Raw genomic sequence first — 24,133 nt, forward strand, 5'->3', positions numbered from 1 at the left:
TTTAAAATATCCAGATGGTTCAAAGATGGATTTGTTTCTTTTTACAGGACATCCAGGAACTTAATTGTAGAAATGACAAATAAATACCACTGGGAGCATCTATGCATGGTGATTTAAGGAGAATTACCAATTTTTAAGGTACATTATGGGCATGGGTCTACATGTGTGCACCCTTAATGCACTTTAAAAATGGCAATTTTAAGCCAATGATGCTTACATTTAATACCCGCTTAAAGCAAATATAACATTTAGGCATGATCACTTAAGGTGCCTTAACCCACATGTAGACGCTATAAGACACCTTAACGTTATGAGATTGAGCAGGCTGGAGCTGAGCCCATGGGGCCCGTGCTGCTGCCAGGCATCGTCAAAATGAAGCAGCAGTGGGTACTGTTCTGCAAGCACAGACACTGCAACTGGAATGGTGCTTCTGGCAGCAGAGGTCCCTGTCGGTGTGTGGTAAGTCTGCAGAGGGGGCAGAAGGCACAGATCTCCTGTCAAAGCACAGGGGAAATCCACTCCCTCCCCCCCCCCCGGACTCCCTGCAGGGGAAGGGGACAGTGCAGTGTGGGCAGGGCCTTTGCTAGTGGCTCCCCCATGCCTCTCTCTCAGGGTGGGTTTGCTGGCCAGGCAATGCAGCCCTGCAGGGGCAGGGCATCATGCTGCCCACCCAGGATTCAGGTGCCCTTAGAAGCCCATGCTGGGGCTCCCACCTAGGACAACAGGTGGGTTGGGACTGTGTCTGCCCACAGCACCTGGCATGGTTTTCCATGATCCACTTACCTCCATTCTAGGCAAATGCCTGGCCTCCATGCCAGACACTGCAGGGGGGAAGGAGGCATCAGCTCTTGGGAGCTCTGAGCAGTTCCTGGGGACTCTGACCCTAGGCAGGCTGGGCGCAACATGGCTGAGGGCTCAGCCTTGTATCACACAGGCCAAGAAGAGAGCTGTCACCGGATCCATTGCACCCAGCCTGCCCAGGCAGAATTGTGCAGAGCCCCCAGGAGCTAATGCCACCTCTCCCACCCACACTGCCCAGCATGGAGGCCAGGCCTGGGATGGGTGGAGCAGGAAAAGCTGTGCCAGGTGCTGGGGGCAGACGCAGTCCTGGCCCACTTGCTGTCCTGGGCAGGAGCCCCAGCATGGGCTTCAAAGGGTGTCTGGGTCCCAGGTGGGCAGAAAGGAATCTGGCTGCACTGCCTGGCCAGCAAACTCACCCCAAGGGGGAGGCATGGGGGAGCCACTAGTAAAGGCCCTGCCTGCCCTGCCCACACTGTGCTGCCCCCTTCTTTTGCAGGGAGTGGGGGAGGGGGCTTTCCCCTGTTCTTTGACAGGAGCCCTGGCACCTTCTGCGCCCTCTACCAACTTACTGTGCACCAACAGGGACCGCTGCTGCAGGAACCTCCACTCACCTGCTGCATCTTCTTCTTGGCAGTACCAAGCGGCAGCATGGGGCCCCTTGGCTCCATCCCACTGTTGTCCAACTCTGGGAAGGCAGGAACATGGGGAAGGGGTTAGATCTGGGGCTGGGGCCAGGCCAATCACATCTTGGGGAACTAGAGCTGCACTATCTGGCTATGCTGCCAGTGCTTCCAGGGGATGACCAGGGCAGGTTGCCCACCAAGCCATGTTAAAGGTGCATTAAAGCATCCATGTGTAGACGTGTGCCTAAATTGCCTTAATGCACTTTAGCCTAAGGCACATTAAATTTCGGCACATGTAAATTCATGTGTAGACACACCCACTGATAACCTATTCTTAGAGATATTCAGTGATGCTGCATAAAAAAAAAAATACAAGGAAGTAGTAGTCTAAGCAAAGCCATATTAAAATATGATCCTTAGAAAACAAAACAAAAGATTATAACATGAGAATGCAGTTTTATTCAAAGTATTAACAAAGCATCAATAAGTTACCATAGAAATAGAAAGTAAATTCAATTTGTGCAAGTGAACAAATGTATATAATGAACCCAAATAAGGGTCCCATCTATGATCATTAATAGAGATAATCTTAGGGTGCTAAAATTTTGGACCACTGAAATGTGGAAAAGATGTACAGTAAAACTGAGACACACAACAAGTAGGCACTAAGAACACAGATAAAAGATAATGGGATATGGTCCCTTTAGCATTTTACAGCCATTTGGTGGCCAAAAAAAATTGGTGTTAACATACCTCTGAATGGATAAATGTCCTCACCACGGACTCTTTCCAGTCACTCCAGAAGAGTTCAAGAACAGAATGAACAGAAGATTTGGAAGTTACAATTAAAATGCATTGGCCACTGAAAGATGTGGAAAAACCCAAAATAAAACAGTGCTTTACCAGACGACAAAGCACATCATTTTGACCTGGCTCCCCAGAATCTGTATAGATTGGGTGCTTTAGTGGGGCTTTTTGGCCCTTTTATATAATAGCTGATTCAATCAGTTATTAGATAAAAGGGCCAAAAAGCCCTGCTGAAGCACCCAATCTATACAGGTGGTGGGCAAGCTAATGCAATGCCTCTTCTGAGCATGCAGTATGCTTGGTGTAGGGGCACGCTGAGCTGAAAGTAAAGCACTGTAAGCAGCCATTATTGTGAAAAATAAACTCCAATTCTGTGATGTGCTGAATGCCCTTGACTCTTTATTTCAGAGTTTAGCACTTTGCAGGACTACGCCCATTTTGACTAATCCTAATGCAGTTATTTTTCAGTGCAATTTCTGGGGGATTTAGGGAAAACTCTTGTTTTCCATGGAATTTCAGCAAAGCACCATTCATCTGCCCAAAATCACTTGCAGAATAACAGACAAGGTTCTTTGGGTGAATCTGATATCTGCACCCAAAGAACTTTGTCTTCTTATGTCCTTAGATCAACACGGCTACAGCCTACACCGTTGCAAAATAACAGAATTTTCATCTATCAAACTGTCATATTTTTAAAGTATTTTAAATATTTTTCAGCATTTTTATATTAAAGCAATAAGCACTATAAACAAATAATGGCTAGTCAGATACAAATTCTATTAACCAGCTATAAATAATAGCAGCTATAATGCTTGTAGAAGCTATTCAGATATTGGTCGACCATCATTTCAATCGGAGAAAGAAATTGGTGTGGAGAAAAAATATTTTCCTTTTCAATATTTTTTTTCTCTCTCTTTTACTGATTGCTAAAATTTCCAAGAGGCCTTTAGGTCTAATCTATGATGCTAAGTTTTATAACAAGATCAATTCTCACAACATTTTTACTGCAAATTTAGGTTATACACTAAATCTGCAGACCTCATAAAATATAACAGTTCAGATTGTTTTAGAAATGAACGTGTTTGACAACCACATCAAACCATTTATCTGGCACTGGGTTTATAATATTTGCAGGAATGACATAAACACTTTAATGCAAGCATCTCTGTGGAAGTTAAAGATGGGGGAAAAATATTCTAGCTTCATTTTCTCTGTCTTAATTTCATTCTATGACTAAAATATGCATGACTGGACTATGCTGTATTATTAACTAAAATTAAGTACTACTAGCAAAAATAAGGTAGCTATCTAGTGTTAATAATACTACATGCATTCACAAATATGAGAAGCACAGCTCATTAATCATTTAGCAAGTCACTCATCCTACACAGAGACCCTGTCAGCTACCATTGATCTGCCCATCTGAAGAACAGGTTTTATTTTACTAGTGTACACCAGCTGCTGCATTCAGTGAAACAATGTGCTGCATCTTGTGTGTACTTTCAAATTAAAAAGACAGGTGGGACTTAAAATTAAAATAATCTGTTTCAAACCATCAAACCTAATCACAGGATGCTAGAGCAACTGGACTGTTCAAGTTTAAGCAACAACAAGATCTCTTAACCCCCTCATCACCTGGTGATATGGGGTCACGTTGATATGCCAGAAGGGTGAAGAAAAAGGGTCTGGAGAAGAAGCTTACTTACAAATTCCAAGTAATATATAGTTTTGAAAATAAGGAAAAGACTTTACAGGACTGTGTAGGGGCTGTTGGAAAGTTGTCTTGGCATTACAGTTTAATATTTAATAATAATAGTAGTAGTATTATAATGAGTGCTTATACCATCACGCGTTATCATTATTATTATATAATCAATTATTTTTACATTTATAGCTGCCTTCCTGTATTTGACAAATGCATTAACTTTGTATTAGGTGAAATACATTGGGCATGATTAATCATGGGGCTCTTGTTATAACTGCACCATTTCATACCTCATGTCAGAATTTAATGAATGAAGACAGGCTAACCTCCTTTAAGCAAATAGTCACCATCTCTGTCTACTGCATATCGCAAGTGCTTAATAAATAGTAATATGCACCCCACATTGTTGGTTGATATCAATATATATAAAGATGTATGAATGCGCCTAAAACATAAATACTAGACTACATGTGCTTCCTTGTGAAAAGAATACCAGATTTTCTTGCATACGACATTCCCCAGGATAAGATACCTTGTTTTTAAGGGCAGACTGAAGGGGAAAAAAAAAGATCTTTCCTTGAAACTATTAGTTAGAAGTAGTAAGTAAGGGAATATCAGCAGCTGAGGGAGCCCAGCATGCACAGTGTACTGCTCCCTGGGCATGTCTACAGGTGTATTTATGCAGGCTTAAATTTTTGGAATTTCTGTCTTGTGTAAGCTGATTTTTGGAAAAAAGGTGCATGTTTTATGCAAGAAAATATAGTATTAGATGTTATGGCCTGCTTTGTACTACAGAGATATTTTTTTCCACACTTAGTAGGGGGAATAAGAGTTCTTTACACAAACAACTAGGAAAATATACTAAGGCTTTAGAATTGAGACCTACAGCTGCAAATACATTGCATCTACTCAGATCAAAGGGACTGTAGAACATGCATTCTACTTATCAGGATTTTTATTTTACCAAGTATTTCCTTCTCTTTCTCGTAGTTTGAGTGACCATTCCATTAATGTTTAGAGACAATTGGCTAGAAGATCTAGAAACACTTTTTCTTCAATAAACAATTACCTGGGAGTTGTCTGTAATACTTTTTCTTCCATTTTAAAACACATTTTCATATTGTATTATTGTTGCTTCATTAAAGCATTTCTGAAGTTATTGATTAAAACAAGAAATAAATGGAATCAAAACTAAAAACGTGATTCATGTGTGATAAAGTTATTCTGAAAATGGAAACAATTTTAATTTTTTTTAAATGGCTATTCTCTTAAATATCATTATACCTACAATACCATTTTAAACAGTACTTAAGTATTATCATTTAATACAGTATGTTTCCTGAATTACAAACTGGGTTATATTAATATGAGTATGTTAATCTGCAGTAGTCTTTACTTCTAAATAAACACAAAAGTGAAAGTAATACTCAAGTTATATGTAGTAAGAACTTCATGCACGTATGTAATCAGCAATGTTTGTACAAAATTTTACCCTCAATGAACTGCACGTACAAAATTGTTTGGTTCATGGCTGGCTTGTAGGGCTGATATTAAACTTCATATCATAGCACCTCCTAGACCTTCTGTTAATATCTTGAAACAAGACCTGGGCTTTCATAATTGGCCACTAGTGCCAGGGTTTCCATATTAGCCTGCAAATATTAGTAATCTGCCTTGAGCTTCTGTCATTATTTCAAATTAATGTGGTTCTGCTATGCATAACTGTCTCCTGGGTTTCACTATCCTTAATGTCCCTTTATTTATTTTAACATTTTTGGTGCCTCTGTGTTTAGGGTAGAAACACATAAGAAATTAAAAAATGCTGCAAGAAGAGCTATTTCTGTGATTTTTCCAACCTTACAAAACCCATGATTGAGATAGAGTGCCTAATAACAACTAAATTTATTGGGTACATTCTTTTTGTGCTTAACGCAAGGAAAGAATGATTCACGCTGTGATCAGGTCTTCCAAAGAATCATTGTCGGCAGTCACCTTCAAGGGAGGATTCTGCATCCTGGGTATATGAAGGTGTTATTTACAGCCCTGGTTCACTCACCTGAACTGTGGAGATGGGGCAGGTTTTCAGTTCATGATCTCTTGCTCTTTGTTTCCCATGGGTGACTCAGCATATGGGTGTATTTAGCTTATTCTTCTGATCTGTACATGGAACCTACATGCTGAACCCTGGGTTTTGCATTTCATTCTGGGGGTTAGGTGCTTGGAATACAAATGCTGCAACACTGACTTATGGGCAACTTATATCGGGTCTAGCCCTCAACTTCATTTGGAAAAGGTTCAGATAAATTTTGAAAAACAAAGCCTTTCAAAATACCTCCATCATGAAAAGCAGCAGCATGGCTAGAGGCAAAGTGAACTCTATCATCAGCAAAATAATATAGTTTTCTTCTTTTTTAAAAGCTAATTATTATATAGCAAATTGTTAAGTGGTCAGTTCTGAGATAACGAGTATATATTAGAAAACTATATGCATTCATAAGATCCTGAACTGTTCACTGGATTGTGTTTGCTCACCAAATATTACACTGTATCACACAGATGCACAGTATATCTACAGTGTATCTACCACATGTATGCTTTTATACAGGGTCTATACATATACAGCCATATACATTTAAGGGCCAAGCAAAGGCCAAATATTCTATTGAGTGCTGCCCTTTATTTCGATCTCTATATATGAATATAAATATTTATTAAGCCTTAGCTGTATTAGCATCATGCATAACACCACTACATAACTGTGTCAGCATTTTCTTTTAAACTCCATCTGGCAGGGAAAAAAAATCCTTGAACTAGAAACTTTCTATCTACTATTTCAAGCAAACAAGGTTCATTTTGCAAATTGCAGAGGAAAATAGTATGGCTTTTCCTTCTCTAAACATTCCTGTGTTCTTGTGACAGGGATGCTGATGTTAGAATATTATACATGTTTGCGATCAGAGTTTAACCTGTGGGCCACAAATAATTCATAGAAACAGACCAAGAAATTTCCTGTTAAGAGTATGACCTAAATTTACAATGTTTAAGATTCTGATACCCATACTCCAATTAATTGATGTATAACCCCATGTTTTAGCCCTGTACAGCATCATTATACAGAAATAAATATATAAGAAATTGACCAAAAACTAGGACTTTGCGGAGTTCAACATAACACCTGAAATACTGCAGCTCCTTAGAGGCCGAGTGTACTGCTGAACTACGAATTTCTGTTTTGTGGATTTGTTACAACCTTAATTCTGTGGGTTTTTTTCTTTCATTAGCATATCTAATATGACTGGGTTCAAATTCTCCTCATTTGTATATGCATAAGCCTAAGTAACCAACAAAAAGAAAAGGGAGAGAGAGAATAACATATGGGCTCTCTTTCTACTCTTCCTATACCTTCATGAAGCCATCATTCATAATATTCTTCCAAAGCCCAACAGAGTCTTCCCAATAATGTAATCATCATCCTGTTTATTGCTATTATGGTAAAAATACGATTTGATTTTTCAAATCACAGCAGATGTTAGTTGAATATAGGTTAGCTCTTTATCTAAGTGCCTTGGGCATAATAGCTAATCAATCATATTTAATCAATATGTTATTCAGCCATGTAGATTCCCGTCTATAATTTCAACTTTATTCAGATAACCTTTAGCCTCAGTACATTCTTCACTATTTTTTTTAGCCAAAAGAGAAAGAGAAATAAATGAGCTATGAAAATAACATTCTGAACCTTCTAAATATGAATATACCATTTATAAAATAAACTTAGAAGCGTCTAACCTTTTTCATTCTTTCCAGTGTTTTGGGAATATAGTACTTCTGAACTATCCTGATCCCACTGCCCTTGAAAATAATTCAGATGTTGACATTTATTTTAGAACTGGTCAGGATCATGCACCAAGAATTTTGTTAACAGCATCTGATGAGGTACTGGATGGGGTACATCCTTATTTGGTAAGGCAAAGGTGGAGTTCTTCAAACTCAGTTTCTATCCACTCTAAGCTGTTAGTAGATACAAACATTTTTAAGTACCAACACCTTCAGTTTAAAATATTAGACAAAACCTACACAAGCACAGTTTGAGGATCATAGTCACGTATGAATGTTAGTTATTCTCTTTAAAAAGGCTAAAATGTGACAAAGTGTCTCCTATTGTTAGGATTTTCATTGTCTAGGCTGCTACTGAATAAACATGAGTATACTTGTTCCAGTTGGTTTGAAAACTATTGAAAAATGTAAATAACCATTGAGCTTAGAGTAAACAGTTGAATGTGACATTTGCTTTCATTTTAAATAGCTTGAAATGAAGGGGAAGAACAGCATGACATTTAAAGCACAATCTATCTCATTCTGTGTGGTTCCTTATAGGATTTTCTGAACAGCGTTCTTCATTCTCTCTAAAAGATAATAATGAGATATGTTTAGCTAGGCCTGTGCATGAAACAAATGGAAAAGGAAGAATATTTTCATCTAAAATTACTCTTTAGTCTGAGAGAGGCACCGTCATTAGTGGTGCAGATCAGCGTAGTAGAATCCTTCTCCAAACCAGTTAGTCTTTAAGATGCCACAGCTTCTGCTTGACTTCAGATTAATATGGCTAATCACCATTCTATATGTGTAAACTCAGGTAGGTGTTCAATCTAAAAATATCTTGCTTTCAACATGGGGTGCAATGGAACAGCCTTATAGCAAATGTGTTGTAACAGGAGTCTGATGCTCCAACATCTGATATTATAGAGACTTGATAGAGTGAATTAAGTTTCCATTTCAGCCAAAATTGGGTACTGATGTCCTGAGCCAAGTGATCTTTGAAACTGAAAATTTCAAATGACATTATTATCTGTGCAGGACATGTTGCAGTAGTTTTAGATTTATTCCAGATCTCAGTCACAGATCTATCACAGACCATAAAATTAAAGGACATCAGCTAGGATCTCCTGAATGAAGGATACATTTTCTTAGCATAGTTAAAGCATGTGGGTCTGCATGTGCACGTGCTTACTTTGCAGTAAACCTCCCTAATAATGAATAAATTTGCTACCTGAAAATGCAAGTAGCAAATTTACTTGACATTAGTAATGCTGCCATAGTGCTTATTTAGATGGCTGACCGGGAGCAAAATCTGCTCCCAGTCAGCCATCCACCAGGGGGCAGGAGATTGCTTCCTCCTCCAGAAACTGCCTGCTGCCAGATCAGGCTTTGCCACAGGAGCCCAAGTGGAGACTATATGTCCCCCTGCCCTAGAAGCAGGGAGCTCTAAGCCCCCTGCTCCAAGATTGTGATTGGGGCGTGGGGGCTGGGAGATCCTTGTAAAGATAAGGATTTCCCAGCCCCGACTCCACCATAACAGCTGTGAAGCAGGGGGCTGGGAGACCCTTATCTCCTAGCAGCAGCTCCACAACCATGGGGCTGCTGCTGGAAGATGCGTATCTCCCAGCCCAAGCCTCCAACTGTGGAGCTCAGGCTGGGAGACAAGCATCTCTCAGCAATGGCCCTGTGGTCATGGAGCTGCTGCTGGGAGATAAGGGTCTCCCTGCCCAAATACTGGCACCATGGAGCTCAGTCTGGGAGATAAGCATCGCCAAGTGGAGGCCCTGTGGTCACGGAGTTGCTGCTGGGAGATAAGGGTCTCCCAGACCATGGCACTCAGCCTGGGAGATAAGGGTCTCCCAGGCCAAGCCCTGTGATCATGGGGCTTGGGCTGGGAGATAAGACTCAGGCTGGGAGATAAGCATCTCCCAGCAGCACCCCCACAGTCATGGAGCTGGCACTGGGAGCTCCCTCCTAGCAGGGCTGGGGAGCTTGCTCCCCAGCCAGCTCCATGAGAATGGAGCTGGGGGGGGGGAACAAGTTCTCTAGCCTGTTCCCCCCCAGCTCCATGCTCAAGGAGCTGGGCTTGGAACAAGCTCCTCAGCCCCCACCCCACAAGCCCAGGTGGGGAAAATGTTCCCTCTCCCCCAGCGGCAGAGAGTTTCCAACCCGAGTTCTTCAATCATGATCACAGTGTAGCAGAAAGCCCCCTTTTCCTCTTGCCTGCATTTGCTCTCCCCTCTTTGGATATGTTTCTCTTCTTCTACCTTTTCTTACTTCCTCTTTCTTTCAGTATAAGATAAGGAATTGTGTTTTAACATTTGTATGTGTGTATTTTGTATCTCCCCTACTATTTTGGTATTTTTATCTATTTGTGTGCCATGGCATTACTCTTGTAACTTATATTTTATACTCCTCACCTTTTAACTAAATGTGTTTAGTTTCAGAAGTAAGTTATACATTGTAACAATGTTAACAAGGGCAGGAATCAAACTGCTGTTTCCCTGTATCAGGCGGGTCCCTGAAAGAGCGAGTGAATCAGTGATTGAATATGTAACACAGTAGCAGGCGGCAATTAACACCTAGGAAAATTGCAGATCAACCAACGGAAGAAATCAATAGGAGACAATGTAGCAACCGGGAATTCTCTAAACTTCACTGTTCAAGGGCTAGAAGCCCTGGTCTGAGTTAATCAACGCTGGGGACCAAATTTTGGGCTGAATATCTCCAGATCAACCGCTTCCAGAGCCCTATTCAAAATTCATCAATGGATTCCCAAACCTGCACGTACATGCGGACGACCCCTGGGGCAGACAGATGCCATCCAGTAGCCACCGAGGGGTAAGTCCCACGAGGGTCAACGACCCCTAGATTGGGCAAACCTGAAAACTGGGGAGTCACCAAAGTCTGCCAAGGACAGATAAAAAGCAGTGAAAAGTGACCTTCAGCGGCGCCCTCTTGATTTCCAACTTGACCAGCACCCAACCTGTCCAGCCAGAAGGACCAGCCAGTGACACCCTTCTGGAGGATAACACCACGCTGAAAGAAGCCTCGACTGGCCATCGACAGCAGACTCCAGCGCCTGTGGGATAGGTATACCTGACTCTTGTAGCTCGCTACTGTGTGTGTGCATGTGCGTGTGCGTGCGTGCGTGCGTGTGCGTGTGTGGACCAGCCCCCAAGGTTTATGATTTAAATTCATTACAGTGTTTCAATCCACCTAATAAACCAGAATTTTAAGGATCCCGAGTTGGACATTTATAGCCAACAACATAATAGGGGCCAAGTTTCCCTCCAAGGTGTGCACCTTCCCAGTAAGGTTCCCTCCAAGATTTAAAATCTTGCTACGCACTAACTTTTTAATGCTGCACAACCACCTGGAGAGGAGCTGGGCACACAGCACGGGAGAGGCACTGGAGCCGGCGTGGGACACTTACTGTAGGTAACCTCCTTATTCCTCAGGCAGCAGCTCCTACCTGAGGCAAGGCGGGGTTGGGACCGGGGGCTGGGGCAGAATGCCTGCTCGTGGTGCCAGGGAACTACTCTATCTGGTTTCTTTACCTTGTTGAGGCTGGAAATTCTGGCTGCTACCCCTTCTGCGGCATCCAGTGTGCTGGCACATTCACTTAGTTACCGGCCAAGCAGGGGAGGAGTTCTCAGCTCCACTCCTGCCTGGCCCCAGCCCCGGCCCCAGCCCCAGGTAGGGTTCAGGGGGCCCCAGAACTACATCCTGCAGGGGGTCCCCAAAGGTTGTGGGTTGGCCCTGCATGTGATTTCCCTCATAAAAGTTTTACACCACTATAAGTTTCTATTTTTAAATTGTCACTGCTGATTTGCAAAGGAATAGATGAAAAGAAAATATAAACACCACAGAAGGAAACCATTGCATGTAAGCAGTACACATGACTTCCAGTGGTGCACAGAACTCTATTACTACTTTCCTTATTTTCTTTATTTGGGTAAAGCTATTTAATTTAATATGCAAGTACCTATAGGAGTTTCTTCGTCAATACACCCCCAAATACTGAGGTTATGCTGGTATCTGATTTTGTGTGAAGGGAATCAGACCCTAACCTTCTAGCTGTTTGTGACAACTGACAACTTTAATTCTTAAATCTGTTCATGAATGTATAACACCCCATGAACATAATACCTTGCTGCTGTCCTTGAGACGCATTGCAGAGCCCCAGCAGGCTTATTCAAACAATACATAAGAGTGCTTGAGCAGAACTCAATTACTATTCAAGTGGTCATATGTTTGTTATGCTATTAATGGGAAAGGACCGAAGCAGCGTGCTCACAGACCTAAGTGATGCACTCACAGATTACTGCACCTTAGAGGGAACATTGGCAGGGGCTGGAGCTTGTTCCCAGCCCTACTCTGCAATTGCAGAGCTGGGGATAGGAACAGGCTAGAAGCTGGTTCCCAGCCCCCCCTCCATGATCACAATTGTGATCATGGAGCAGGGGCTGGGGGCTCCCTGCATGCAGACAGTTCACCACCCACCCTGGAGCTGGCTGGGACATGCCCCTGACTAGGATAGTTCCCACCTAGTCCCAGGCTATGTAGGGAAGCAGTGCAGCCTGGAGGTGGCTGGGGAATGTCCTGTTTCAGGTAGCCCTCTGCCACCTCCAGGCTGCACATGCAGAGTTCCCCGTGCAGTCCAGGGCTGGCTGGAACTGTCCTGGTCAGGGTCAGGCCCCAGCCCTGTGCCCTGATCAGGTAATTGAGGTACAGGGCTTGGAAAGAACTGCAGGGGTGGGGTAGGTCCCAGCCCCCTGCCCCAATCTGCTGGTGGGGCAGCTAACTAGCCCCATACCCTGAAGCTCTTTCCAAGCCTCGTGCCCCTGATTGGGGAGCAAGGGTCAGGAGTTCCCTGCTACCAGGGCAGGGGGACATTGTCTCCACCCCAACAGCAGGCAGCCCCCTGGGGTCAGGAGACAGCTGTCTGGTGCTCCCTGCAAGCTCCTGGGCTAGCACCCAGAGGAAGCCTGGAGCTCCACCCCCAGTGGTAGCAGGAGCCCACTGGAGCGCTGCAGGGAACTGGGTGCAAATCTGTTCCCTCATCCCTGCATGTGTAGGTATCTACCCAAAACCCATTACTGGGCACATCTACATGAGACACTACAGTGACCCTGCATTGGCAGGCACAGACTGTGATGCTGATGCTACATCACTGTAGCAAGGAGCTATGTTGCCATAACTTATTACTACAGCAACATAGTGTTTAAAAATAGCTTTGCACTGCTGGGACCGTGCAGTACTGGTGCATACTGTGCAGTCATTTAGTACTTGCTAATGCACATGTAGATGCACCCACTGTGCAGTAGCTTACTGCACAGTAAATCTAGGCTGTAGTAAATGCATGTGTAGATGTGCCCACTGTGGTTGAAAGAAAATGAATAATTTTAGCTTGTATATTTGCCAGAAACTCTTGCATAACTATATTTCATCTTGATCCAAAGGATTAAGTTGCTGAGACCAATTAAGAACAGTGAAGGATGGGATGTGTTGCTTCTAGGGGCTGTACTTTCCTATGAAATATCTATTCAGGAATTCACACTTAACCTGTGGCTATGTCACCATATGAGGATCTAATGAATGAATTTCATTTTATAAGTGTTTTAGCAACTTGCCAAAATGCAAAGGACAACTCATCCTGGAAAAGTTTTGATTCTCTTATGTGGCGATTCCAAAATTATCATCTTGGTTTCTAAAGAGTGCATATTGATATTTCTAGTTTATTTTTGGAAGATGATAAAAGGTGATGGTTCAACAACAGAACAATGTTAATGAAAAAAATAATAGAACTGAAACCTTATCTCATGGGCTTTGTCAGTAAGCGATGCTAAACAACTTAAATGATCTGTGACATCCCTTTTATTTACTGTCTTCTAACTGGATCACAGTAACAGAGGAATATTGTAAGAAATGCAGACTGGGCTTTTTCTCTGTCCGAGAATCTGGTAACTGATGTTGCTCTTGTATAAATTTGAGTTTAAAGGATGCAGTTAAAATGCAACTCAACACTGGTCTTAATATATGAAAATATTCTGCTCAATACCATGTAGTTTTATCCCAGTTCACAAAACTCATTTTGACAAAATTCAAGGAAATGTCTTTTCATTAGCTTTCAGATGACTGGCATCCCAACCCTCCCTATCATCTAATTCATGCTTTTCAGCATCCTTCCAGTAACAATAAAAGAACTATACAATTCAGTGGTAAATCAATATCCCCTAAAGGTTTCATAAATGAGCCAGGGCTGCCAATTTTCAGTTTCTTGTATACTATATAGTTACTAGACGTGGAAAGAAGTATTAAATGAGAATTGAAATCAATTCATGTACTGAATTTGTGGGAAAAAAAATTATGAGCCTGATTCATAATGCATTTAGTGGGGAGCCACACTTTGTGGGTTTTTTGTTTTAAAAAAAATATTAGACTAGACAATCTTCAGAAGGCTGTAATTCTTATAATAAACTTTTACTATATTGTTTTAGCAGCTAAAACGGTATTCTGGGCAGTAGATTTTAGGCAGACAACTATTACTACATAATTCAATATTTAACTCCTATACCTAATTTACTACATTGTACACAGAGGGCACTTCTATATGGGATTCCACTGCACAGTGGTTACTGCACATTTATTTAGTATTTGTATAATCAAGCACTAAATAAATGCACAGTAACCAGGGTTACTGCTCAGTACCCCTTGCAAACACCTTTCTAGTGTTGTTACTGCACAGTATCTTAATAATACTGTGCAGTAGCATATTAGCACTGTTTGTACTGTGACATGCTACTGCACAGTACTTTTTGGTTACTGCGCAGTTAGCATTTTGTGCTGAGATGACCAAAAAGTAATGCTTTTAATTCTCAGTGTTGAACACCATCCCTATCCTTTCCCTACTTTCCCTAATCCCTATTTTTTAATAACCATGTCTTCAGGAGCTGTCCAGAAAAACTGTTCCTTTATCTCCCAATAACTACCATATATTTGACAGAGACAGTCAGGTAAAGTTATTCATGTTCTATTATTGCCATCACAGTAGTTCATACTCCAATAATGCCATCATGATTCCAGCCCAAGTACTGTAAAGCTCTTAAGCACTAGTAAGTCTTTGCTAGAAGCACAAAAAGATCAGCAGGGAACCTCAAAACATTTTAAATATTTTGGATGATTTTACTAAAAAAAAAAAAAAAAAGCTTACGTTCGAATGTTTTATGTAGTATTTAGCAAGTAGATTCAACAATAATTATATCTTATTTACTCAAATGTAAGATGGCCCTGAATTTAGGACAACTCCCCAGTACTTAGTTTCTCCTATATGGAAAAATTATAAATCTGTTATAATGCAGGTATAGAATCTAATTATTGGAGGATCGTCTTGAATTCAGGGAAAGACGTGGCTGGGGGTGTTGTCTGGCTGGGGGAGGGGAGTCAGGGAGCCCCTTTGGTTTCACCACCTGCACTTTTTCTCCCTGAAGTCCTCCTGCCTCCCCAGCCACCTGCACCCCCAACCCCTACCTCCCTACAATCACTGTCCCAGCTCCCCATAACCTCTGCCTCTTCCCTCAACTCTCCACAATTTTTGCTTCTCCCGCCCACACTCCGCAGTCTCTGCCTCTTCCTCCACTGCTTTCCAAGTCTATGTCTCCTTCCCCCAAATCCTAGTCGCTGCTTCTTTCCCCTCCACTACACACTTTTGCTTACTATCAGATGCTGCTCAGAGATTATTTTCTCCCTGGAGCACAGCACATGAAAATGGAGCCCTGGCTGAACCACACAGCAACATCAGTGCTGCTGATTGGCTGGGTAGGAGACTGAATTCAATGTGCTCTATGCTGAGCTGTGCCTGGCCCTAAGGGAAGGGAAGGGGGTGAAGCAGGGGGTGCAGAAGCTGTAGATGGCAAGCAGATGTGGGGAGGGCAGGAGGCTGCTGTGGTTCTGATTCTGCCCCTGACCCAGCCTAAAGGCCAGGGTAACAGTCACAGCAGCCACCTACCTTCCCCTCCCTTTTGTATATGAATCTAAGACAAGGGGATCCCCACCCCCCATGCTGATCAAGGGGGTAAAAAAAAACATGCCTTAGATTTGAGTGAATATGGGACTAGATTTGAGCACATAATTTTTAAATGGCCAGCAAATACTTGTTCAAATTTTCAATGAATGTGCTTGAATTACGATCTTCTCTCTCTCAAGGTTTGCTTTCCACCTGAACATTAAAACAACAGAGTTTCCAGTATGAAATCTGAAATACCAAGTCACAATAACTGACATTACTTGGACAGTCATGCACATGACTATTCAGATAAAATGAATGGAATGCTTGGAAACAATGGGTCGGGCAAAACTTGTTTTGCAAAAAAATTCAACAATACAAATGGAAATTGTAAGATGCTTGTGGATAGCCCATTAGCAGAAAATGTAGCTAAATTTGTTGGATAAAATAACAATTGTGAATTATTCTCTTAGTTCTAGGTTCAATTATGGGCAGCAGCAATCATAGATAAGTCATTAATTGATGGTCTATATATAAAATTCCTTAATTCATTCCAGTCATATATAATGCTACAGCATATGTGGGAGGTAAATTTAGACTAAAAACATGTAGATTGTTTCATTTAAAAAGTAGAGTCTTTGTTCCTAATGCTTTATTTAAAAACACAGATATATATTTGACTTGCATACCTGAACTTCTACCTGGAAGTCTGCACGGGATTAAACAATCTCACTGCTGGCATTCTTGAAACCAAGAGGGGTTATATTTATAATACCTTCAGTCTCTTCAAGGTACCACTGGTTTTTGTATGCCAACTTTCGAACAAAAGCCAGTGAGAAGTCAAAATACTTCTAGCTGTTGCGTTGTAGATTCTGGATGCAAGACTTAAAACCCACCATCACTAAGAGTTTGCACTTGGCCCATAAAAGACTAGACATAGCAATGCCTCACACTGCTGTGAAATAGGCAAGGTAGGAATTAATTACTTAAAGTTAGATGTGGAAGCTGACCTTCAAAATACAACATCAAAGCAGGAAGAAATCCCCGGACAATAATTCAATACATATTTTTTAAGATTAATCAGATAGAAAATAAAATAAGCATTACTTATCTACAGTTGGCTGGCTTTTGAAGTTTTAGGAACTTCATGATGTTTTAGATTTGGATAAATGTTTTCCAAGTATCACATACTTTGAATGACTCAGCTTTCTCTTATACGTCCTAATATTAGTTTTCCATAATTCTTTTTTCCATTTGCAATTATACAACAATTGTATTATAACTGCAACAAACCTCTTATGTATTACAAATAATAAGGAACCTACCTTGCGATTTCTTTAATTACCACACCCCTTGCCCTCCCCTGGGCAGAAGTGTACATACACATGTACGCACACTGCAGTGGGAAACAACCATTTTTGCTTTGACCTCAAAGGCAGTACTTTCCCACCAACAGGAATTTCCTTTAGTATACTAAGACAAAGCATAGCTAGAATGTAGAAAAGAAAGCTTCTTTTTCTCTTTAATTACCATATATGGCAAAGATTTTTGACAAAAAAGAGCTTTTGGGTAAATAGTAGAAAAATATAAACATCTGATGGACACAATACGGACTAGTTTATTTTCCTTTTTATGTATTTGAGGTTAGTTCAAGAACAACTAGGTTTCATCTTGCTAGAAAAGGCTCTAAATCAGGCATCTGTAAATGTAGATAGGCAAGATATTGAAAAAGGCCCCGGGCCCTTTTCGTCGCTCTGCACGCGGGCTGTGGCCGGCAGCCCGGGCAGGCCGGGTCGGAGAGGGAGGTCGCCGAGCTAGAATTAGGCACAGACACTTAACGGTTGATTTTAAGATTGTTTACTTACACCGAGATGGCCGTGGTGCAGGCTGAGAACTTGCTTGAGTTGCGGTTACAACAGAAAACACGAACACACGTGGAGTTTGCTAGGCTCCACGCAGACAAAACACGAACAATCACGTGGAGTTTGCTAGGCTCCACGCAGACAGAACTCCGGATGTCCAGGACAAGCACGCATAAAACTCGTCGGTACGTCTTATAGTAGGCTCCGTTCAAAGACAGGAAGAGGTGGGCGGTGGATCAGGCCGCCAAACTCCCCTGAGCAACACACAGGGTTTCTATTACCCTGCCGCGTACACCCAGAGTCCCCACGAGATGGATGCAGAGCCCTCTTCGGCTTGGGCAGAAACTGCTCAAGCCTCTTATACGGCTAGCAGGCCAATCGCTAGCTGCCATGTGTGAATAATTTAGCACTAGCCAATTGCGGGGCACAAATTTGCATACGACAAGCAGGAACTCTTTGCACCATGCATTTCTGTGTTGCAAAGGGAAATGCACCCTGCAAAGACAGCTGCAAAGTGGCGGGAACACTCCTTTGCACGCGGGTTCTCTGCACAGCAGAACTCCTCCGTGCAATGAAGCTGCAAACCCACGGGGATAATTCTTAGTGCCGAAGCACACAAAAAAAAAAAAATCAGACCTTTGGGTCACGACAGAGTTTTAAATCAAAATTAGTGGAGGGGAAGGAATGTTCGTCAAATATTTTTAGTTACCATAGTTGAAAAGGTCAGATATTGTAATTGATAATACTTTCTCCACTATTTAAATGTCCGTTGTTATGGTGACAGTTCCAAGAGGGAACATTAACACAGATCATTTGGAAGCTTTAATGTTTACAACACAATTATTGTTAATACCTTGTAAGAAAAGGTGACAGTTAATATTCCTCCTTGTTAAATATGTATAACATCTCAGTTTTCTTTCATTTCTGTTTGTCCTATTTGTACCCATGAGAGTGTCACGGCGGGGTCCTCTCGGAGGGCCGTGATCTCCTCGAGGTCCCTCGCTCTGTGTCAGGCCGGCCCAAGGCACCCTCTAATTCTCGCCTGCCACGTTTTGTTGGAACATATGATTGGGAGGCTGCCTTGTGTCTTCCCTGGGCACGGCTACTCGGGACCTCTGTCCCCGTGTGTTCCAGGACCCCTGGGGGGTCTCCCAATACAGTGGGTGTTCCTCGGACACCCTAGCCTTATGGGCTATGCGTGGCTCCTACCAGCCCCTAATACCACGCCCCAAGCCTCGCAGATGTAATGGATATTGTTAGGTCTGCACGCCCGCTTCCCGGGCCTCCTCTATAGTGTAGCCCACTCTGGGCTTCCTCTAGTACCCAGCCTCTTACTGGGACTCTCATCTAGCCCACTCTGGGCCTCCCCTGACGGTGTGGTCCCGCTTAGGGACTCCCTAGCGGGCCCCAGCCCTTCCTTGGCCAACTGCACTGATACCCTCTCTGACCCCGGCTCACCGCGCTGCTACTCCCAGTCTTCTCGGGGCAACCACAGCGCCCTGCCTCGGTCTGAGGGGTGTTGCTGCACTAGCCTGCAGCCGGGCTCGCTATGCCCATCTCGGGCTCCTCGATATGGCCCTGCTCTAGAGCTCCCCAGCATCGCCCCTCCTTGGGGCTGGGGTCTATGCACCCCGCAAGTGACGCCCTTGCCGGCATCAGCTGTGCCCGTCCTGGGCTCCCTAATGTGGCGCTCCCCCTCTTCGGGGCTCACCGTGCCCTCACGGGGCTGCTCAATAATACGATGTGGCGCTCCCCCTCTTTGGGGTTCGCCGTGCCCCCACGGGGCTGCTCAATGAAATCGCCCCTCGCTCTGGGGCTGGGGTCTATGTACCCCGCACGCGATCTGGGGTCTATGTCCCCCCGTTTGCAACCTACTGGTTGCACCCGCGACCCACTGGCCGTGCTCCTCGCCGCCAGTTGCTTCTGCACTGGCATGCAAGCTGCGCCTTCACTGACGCTGTGAAAATAGTGCGCCCTCTTGGCACTAGACCGCACCCTCACTGGCACTGGGGCACCCCGCACTCTTTGGGGTCCCTATGAGGACACTGCGCCCTCTTATGAAAGCAATGCGCCCTCCTGCGCTAGGGCTCCCCACACTCTGTGGGGTCCCTATGATTGAGGCCTCCTCCAACCCCTGCAGCCTCACCCAAGCCTCTGGGTGTAATATCACAATGTCAAAGCAAAACCACAAGCCCCTAGGCTGTAATACAAATGCAAGTTCAAGCCATCTGGCTGTAACTCAAACCCGAAGCCCTATGGCCATAACAACATTGCTCCATATGACAATGGTACTTGCTACTAGGCTCCTTTCCACATCCTCACTCCCAGAGCTCCTGCCTCCCAGGCTGCTGGCAGAGAACTGCCAGCCTGGCCTCAGCCCTGGCCTTTATAAGGGCCAGGCCCTGCCCCCTATAGGCAGCTGGCTCCCCTTAGTTGCTCCGGCAACCCGCAGCTGGGCTCAATTGGCTCTGCCAGGGCTTTCTTCCTGGCAGTTTCTCCTCTCTAGGAGCAGAAGCACCGGGGTGCCCTGCGACAGAGAGCTTAAGGTTTGAATACAAGTACAGACACACGTAAACTATAAGTGATTTGAACTATACAACAAAAAAATCATTATAATAGATGCACTTATATAATAATATATCCTTAAAAATCACTTAATGTTTTTTACCCATGGTATGCTCTTTGGAATACATTATTGTTCTTCTGTGAGGCACCCAGCTTCAGCCAAAATATTCTACTCATACCCAAAGCTAGTGTGTGTAAAATTAGAAGAGGCCATAAAATTATTTCAGTGCTTAAATCATGCTTTTGCAGACACTATGTGGCTCAGACAACAATTTGAGTTTTTTAAAGCTATATGGGGCATGTAGCATAGTAACTAGCCCAGAGCCCTTAAATTAGAAAGCATCTCAAGCTAGCCAAAACTTTGCTCATATCTATTACTAACACATACGATTACTTACATATTCTTCATAGGCCTCATGTGCTGGAGGAGGGGGTGGTCTGTAGCCTGGCACAGCTGGAGCTCCCCTTGCTCGAGGGGTAGGAACACCCCTGGCTACAGGAGGCACAGGTAGTGCTCCACGTGTCACTGGTGTCCCTCTAGGTGCTTGGGCACCTCGTCCAGGTGGGGGAGGAGGAATTGCACCTCCACGTCCCCTAACAGAAACATGGAAGTGAAATTAATTCATTGATACACACTTGAGTTAAAGACAAAAACCTGTCTGAAGGAGCTTATTCTCTTACTACTGTTGTAAACATCATATAATTCCAGGTTTTTAGCAGCAGCTGATAATTACCTAATCAGAAACTCTTGGAACATGTCTGACAATGGCTTAGAAGAGGGTGACAGTATTACTACAAATACAAATACTTTGCATATATGTCTAGCAACCCTCTTGCACCTGATTCCTTTCCTGCATCCACCAGTGCAAATGAGAGTAATTTCCTTTAATTTAGTGGAGTAACACTGATGCTCAGCTAACATGAGGGGAGAATAAAGACCTCCACCTCTCAGTTGCAAAGCTCTTTGTAGTAGTGGGTTATTGTTATGTTCATTTTGCTGCTGGGGAATTCAGGAGACAGAAATTTTGGCCAAGCCCTGGAAGGAAATGAAATGATATAAAATAGAGTAAGACATTTTTCCTCTTATCAGTTTCCTTACTTTGCAGTTGCAGAAGGTAAGGGGAAAGCAGGGTTTTATTTCTAGCCTTTTTCCAGGTACATTATACACAGAGAGATAAAAGAATGGAAGTAGGGTTGAACCCCCAACATTGCATCCACTGAGTTATGCTAGCTAGCAAGAAGGAAGCAGAGGAATCTGTTAGTCAAAGAAGCAGTTGATTACTAGCTCTCAGGGTACTTCTCTGAGCATGGGAGGCATTACTCATATTTGAGCCTTCTTTGGCAGAGCATAGCCACTGAAAACTCTCTTTTGTAGGATATAAATTTGTTAAAGGAAGTCACAGGGCAAATCCTTAGGTGGTGCACTTCAGCAGAGATTCACTGAAGTTAATAGAGCTGCACTAATTTAATCTAGTTGAGGACCTACTATATTACATTTCAAATATGCTGCTTTTGTATTGTTAAGAATATTTTTAACTCATTTGTTTTTAATAGTGTTTTAGGCTGAAAATATTCTTGCACTCTTTGATTTTGCCTCTTTTTTGCTTATCAGACATTGATTTCTTTCTTTTTTGTATTTTGTAAAGTAAAAGCCAATATGGTTCTGCTCTGTTTACCTTCGTGCTTGTGATTAAACAGAATCAATTATGATTATAAGCCCTGTGAGGAGGGTCCAGCAGTTAGATTATTGTTCTTTTACTGTGACTGGAACACGAGCGTTTTTGTAGGTCCTACAAAAAAAAATTTTTTTTTAAATATTCCTTGACAGAATAGTGATTCTTAAAATCTATATTTAAAGTAAGACAATATCTTTCATTAGGCTACATATGGATTTCAAAACAAGGGAAAGGACAGATTTTAATCTTAAAACCTTTTTTTTTAATTCTTTAAAGAACTGAAACCTCATATCCTCTACTCTGCCTTTGCCAAAACAATAGTACAACACCAGAACTACTAAAATGGTGATGTTACATTAAAATAACACAGCACAGGCAAGAAATAACAGAGGAGGTCAGGAAGAGATCTCTTCTAATGGTGTAGTGCCCAAGCTGCTAGCATCTAGAGGCTAACAAATGCTGAGGAGTCAATATTATGATTTATTATTTTACAGCACACAAGAGTGCATTAGTCTTACAATACAATAATATAAATGTGATCCCTTTCCTAGACAACTGAAGAGATAGCAACAAGATGAGATAGGGACATTAGGGCCAAAAAGAGAATTGTCGACACAGGTCAGATTAAGTGACTGTTGAAGACTAAGCCACAGCACAATAAAGTAAAGGATTTTATGTATGTATGTATGTATATATTTTAATTAAAGACTGATTTCTTGGGAGTTGATGAACTCTGTGTAATTCTAGTGGTCCACCTGGGTAAAACAATTGTCTTGTTTCTCAGAGGCATCACAGCGGGATGTGTTCTAAGGAAGGAGGTAAGTTAAGATGGTATGTATAATTACAGTGACAATATCATGAAGAAAGAAGTATTGCATGAAGAAAAAAGTTCTATGAGCCAATTGGCAGACTACAAAGGTTAGTTGATGTCAACATAAAGTTGACCTGATAGTTCAACTTGAACAGATAACATAGAGAACAAATAAAATGCTTTTTGTCAAATAATATTATCCAGTATGGAATTCAGTTTGACTGTGGCATAAATGCATTTCTTTTATCAAGCCACATTTTAACATTGATAATGGTGTCGAACCTCCACTACAAATGAAGTGCTCCTACTGAAAAGTGGGAAGCAGGGCAGAATTCTATTTCACTTAAACAATATTTACACGGCTATGCAAATGCTGTTCTTGGTACTTACACACAGTTTGCAAAACTATTCCATGTGTAACATGGATGCATAAGAATTCATACAGCATACCAAATGCATATACCTGAGTTTGAGTCCCAAAACTGTAGCCCAGCAAAAATGAGGAGGGTCCTCCCATGTTCTAGCTCAATGGCCTAGAGGTTAAGGCACTTACCCAAGAAGCAGGAGACTGAGTTTATATCCCACCTCACCCAGAAGGAGTTTGAATCTGTTGGTGTTTATAGACATGCTCTGGAAGGCTGAGGGAGGGGGTCTTTAATTAGCGGAGCTCTGAGAGCTGCATTAATTAAAAGTGCCTGGAGCACCACGTGTATCAGTGTCTCAGTGCTGAAAAATGGTGGCAGGGTGCTTTGAACTAAAGCTTGTCAAACAGGATGCTGATACACGTGATGTTGATACACATGGTAATTTCCATGCTCCTGCAGACTCAATTAATTGAGGCTGCTCTGATGTGCTGGAATTACAGCTTATCAGAGCAGCCTCCCTGTACATATATAGAAGCCCTGTAATTTCCCAACTTCACTGAAACCACCAGGCCACAGGTCAGGCCTTATTCAGACCCTGGATAAGGGTCTGCCTTGTATTGAAGTAAAGCCTCTGTAACTTACATTTTATAGTGCTTGGATAAAATGGATTGAGCGAAGTGGAGAAATTTCTGCTCCATTGGGAACAAATATCTAGGCTAGCACCCATGTCCTCTCCCTCTCAGAACAGGAGCCACCTGAACCACATATCCTCTAACTGCCCGCTTCCTTTTGGTCCCACATACCCCCCTCTCTTTGTTGCCCAGGGGTGAATTTCAAAAGGAAGACTGGAGAAGGAGCTAGATAACGCCTAATCTTGACCTGGTGGTTACAGAACTGTGCTGGAAAGTAACAGAGATATGAGTTCAAACCATCTCTGGATGATTGGGGCCTAAAACTTGAATTGCCTACTTCTTGGATGAGTGCCCTAATCGCTAGGCTGTTGGGCTAAAGCATGGGAGGGGGCTCCTCCTCTGGCATCCAACACCCATGAGTCAATTATTTACTTAAGTGTCTCATAAATCATGTTTTTA

At 42.7% G+C, this 24,133-nt stretch overlaps 1 protein-coding gene across 3 annotated transcripts in view; it reads right to left on the reverse strand.

Annotated features, from left to right (window-relative positions):
• KHDRBS2 (KH RNA binding domain containing, signal transduction associated 2) overlaps positions 1–24,133 on the reverse strand; it is a 789,727-nt gene that overhangs the window by 281,059 nt on the left and 484,535 nt on the right. For all 3 annotated transcript variants that reach the window (XR_002093266.2, XR_009463400.1, XM_006258261.4), the window contains exon 6: positions 20,589–20,784. Coding sequence is in view for 1 of the 3 variants with exons in the window: in XM_006258261.4 (XP_006258323.1) it covers positions 20,589–20,784 (196 nt within the window). In the remaining 2 variants the exon portion in view is untranslated. The remainder of the gene's footprint in view (positions 1–20,588; positions 20,785–24,133) is intronic.

Source organism: Alligator mississippiensis, chromosome 1 (assembly GCF_030867095.1).
Source record: "Alligator mississippiensis isolate rAllMis1 chromosome 1, rAllMis1, whole genome shotgun sequence".
Classification (NCBI taxonomy): Eukaryota; Metazoa; Chordata; order Crocodylia; family Alligatoridae; genus Alligator; species Alligator mississippiensis.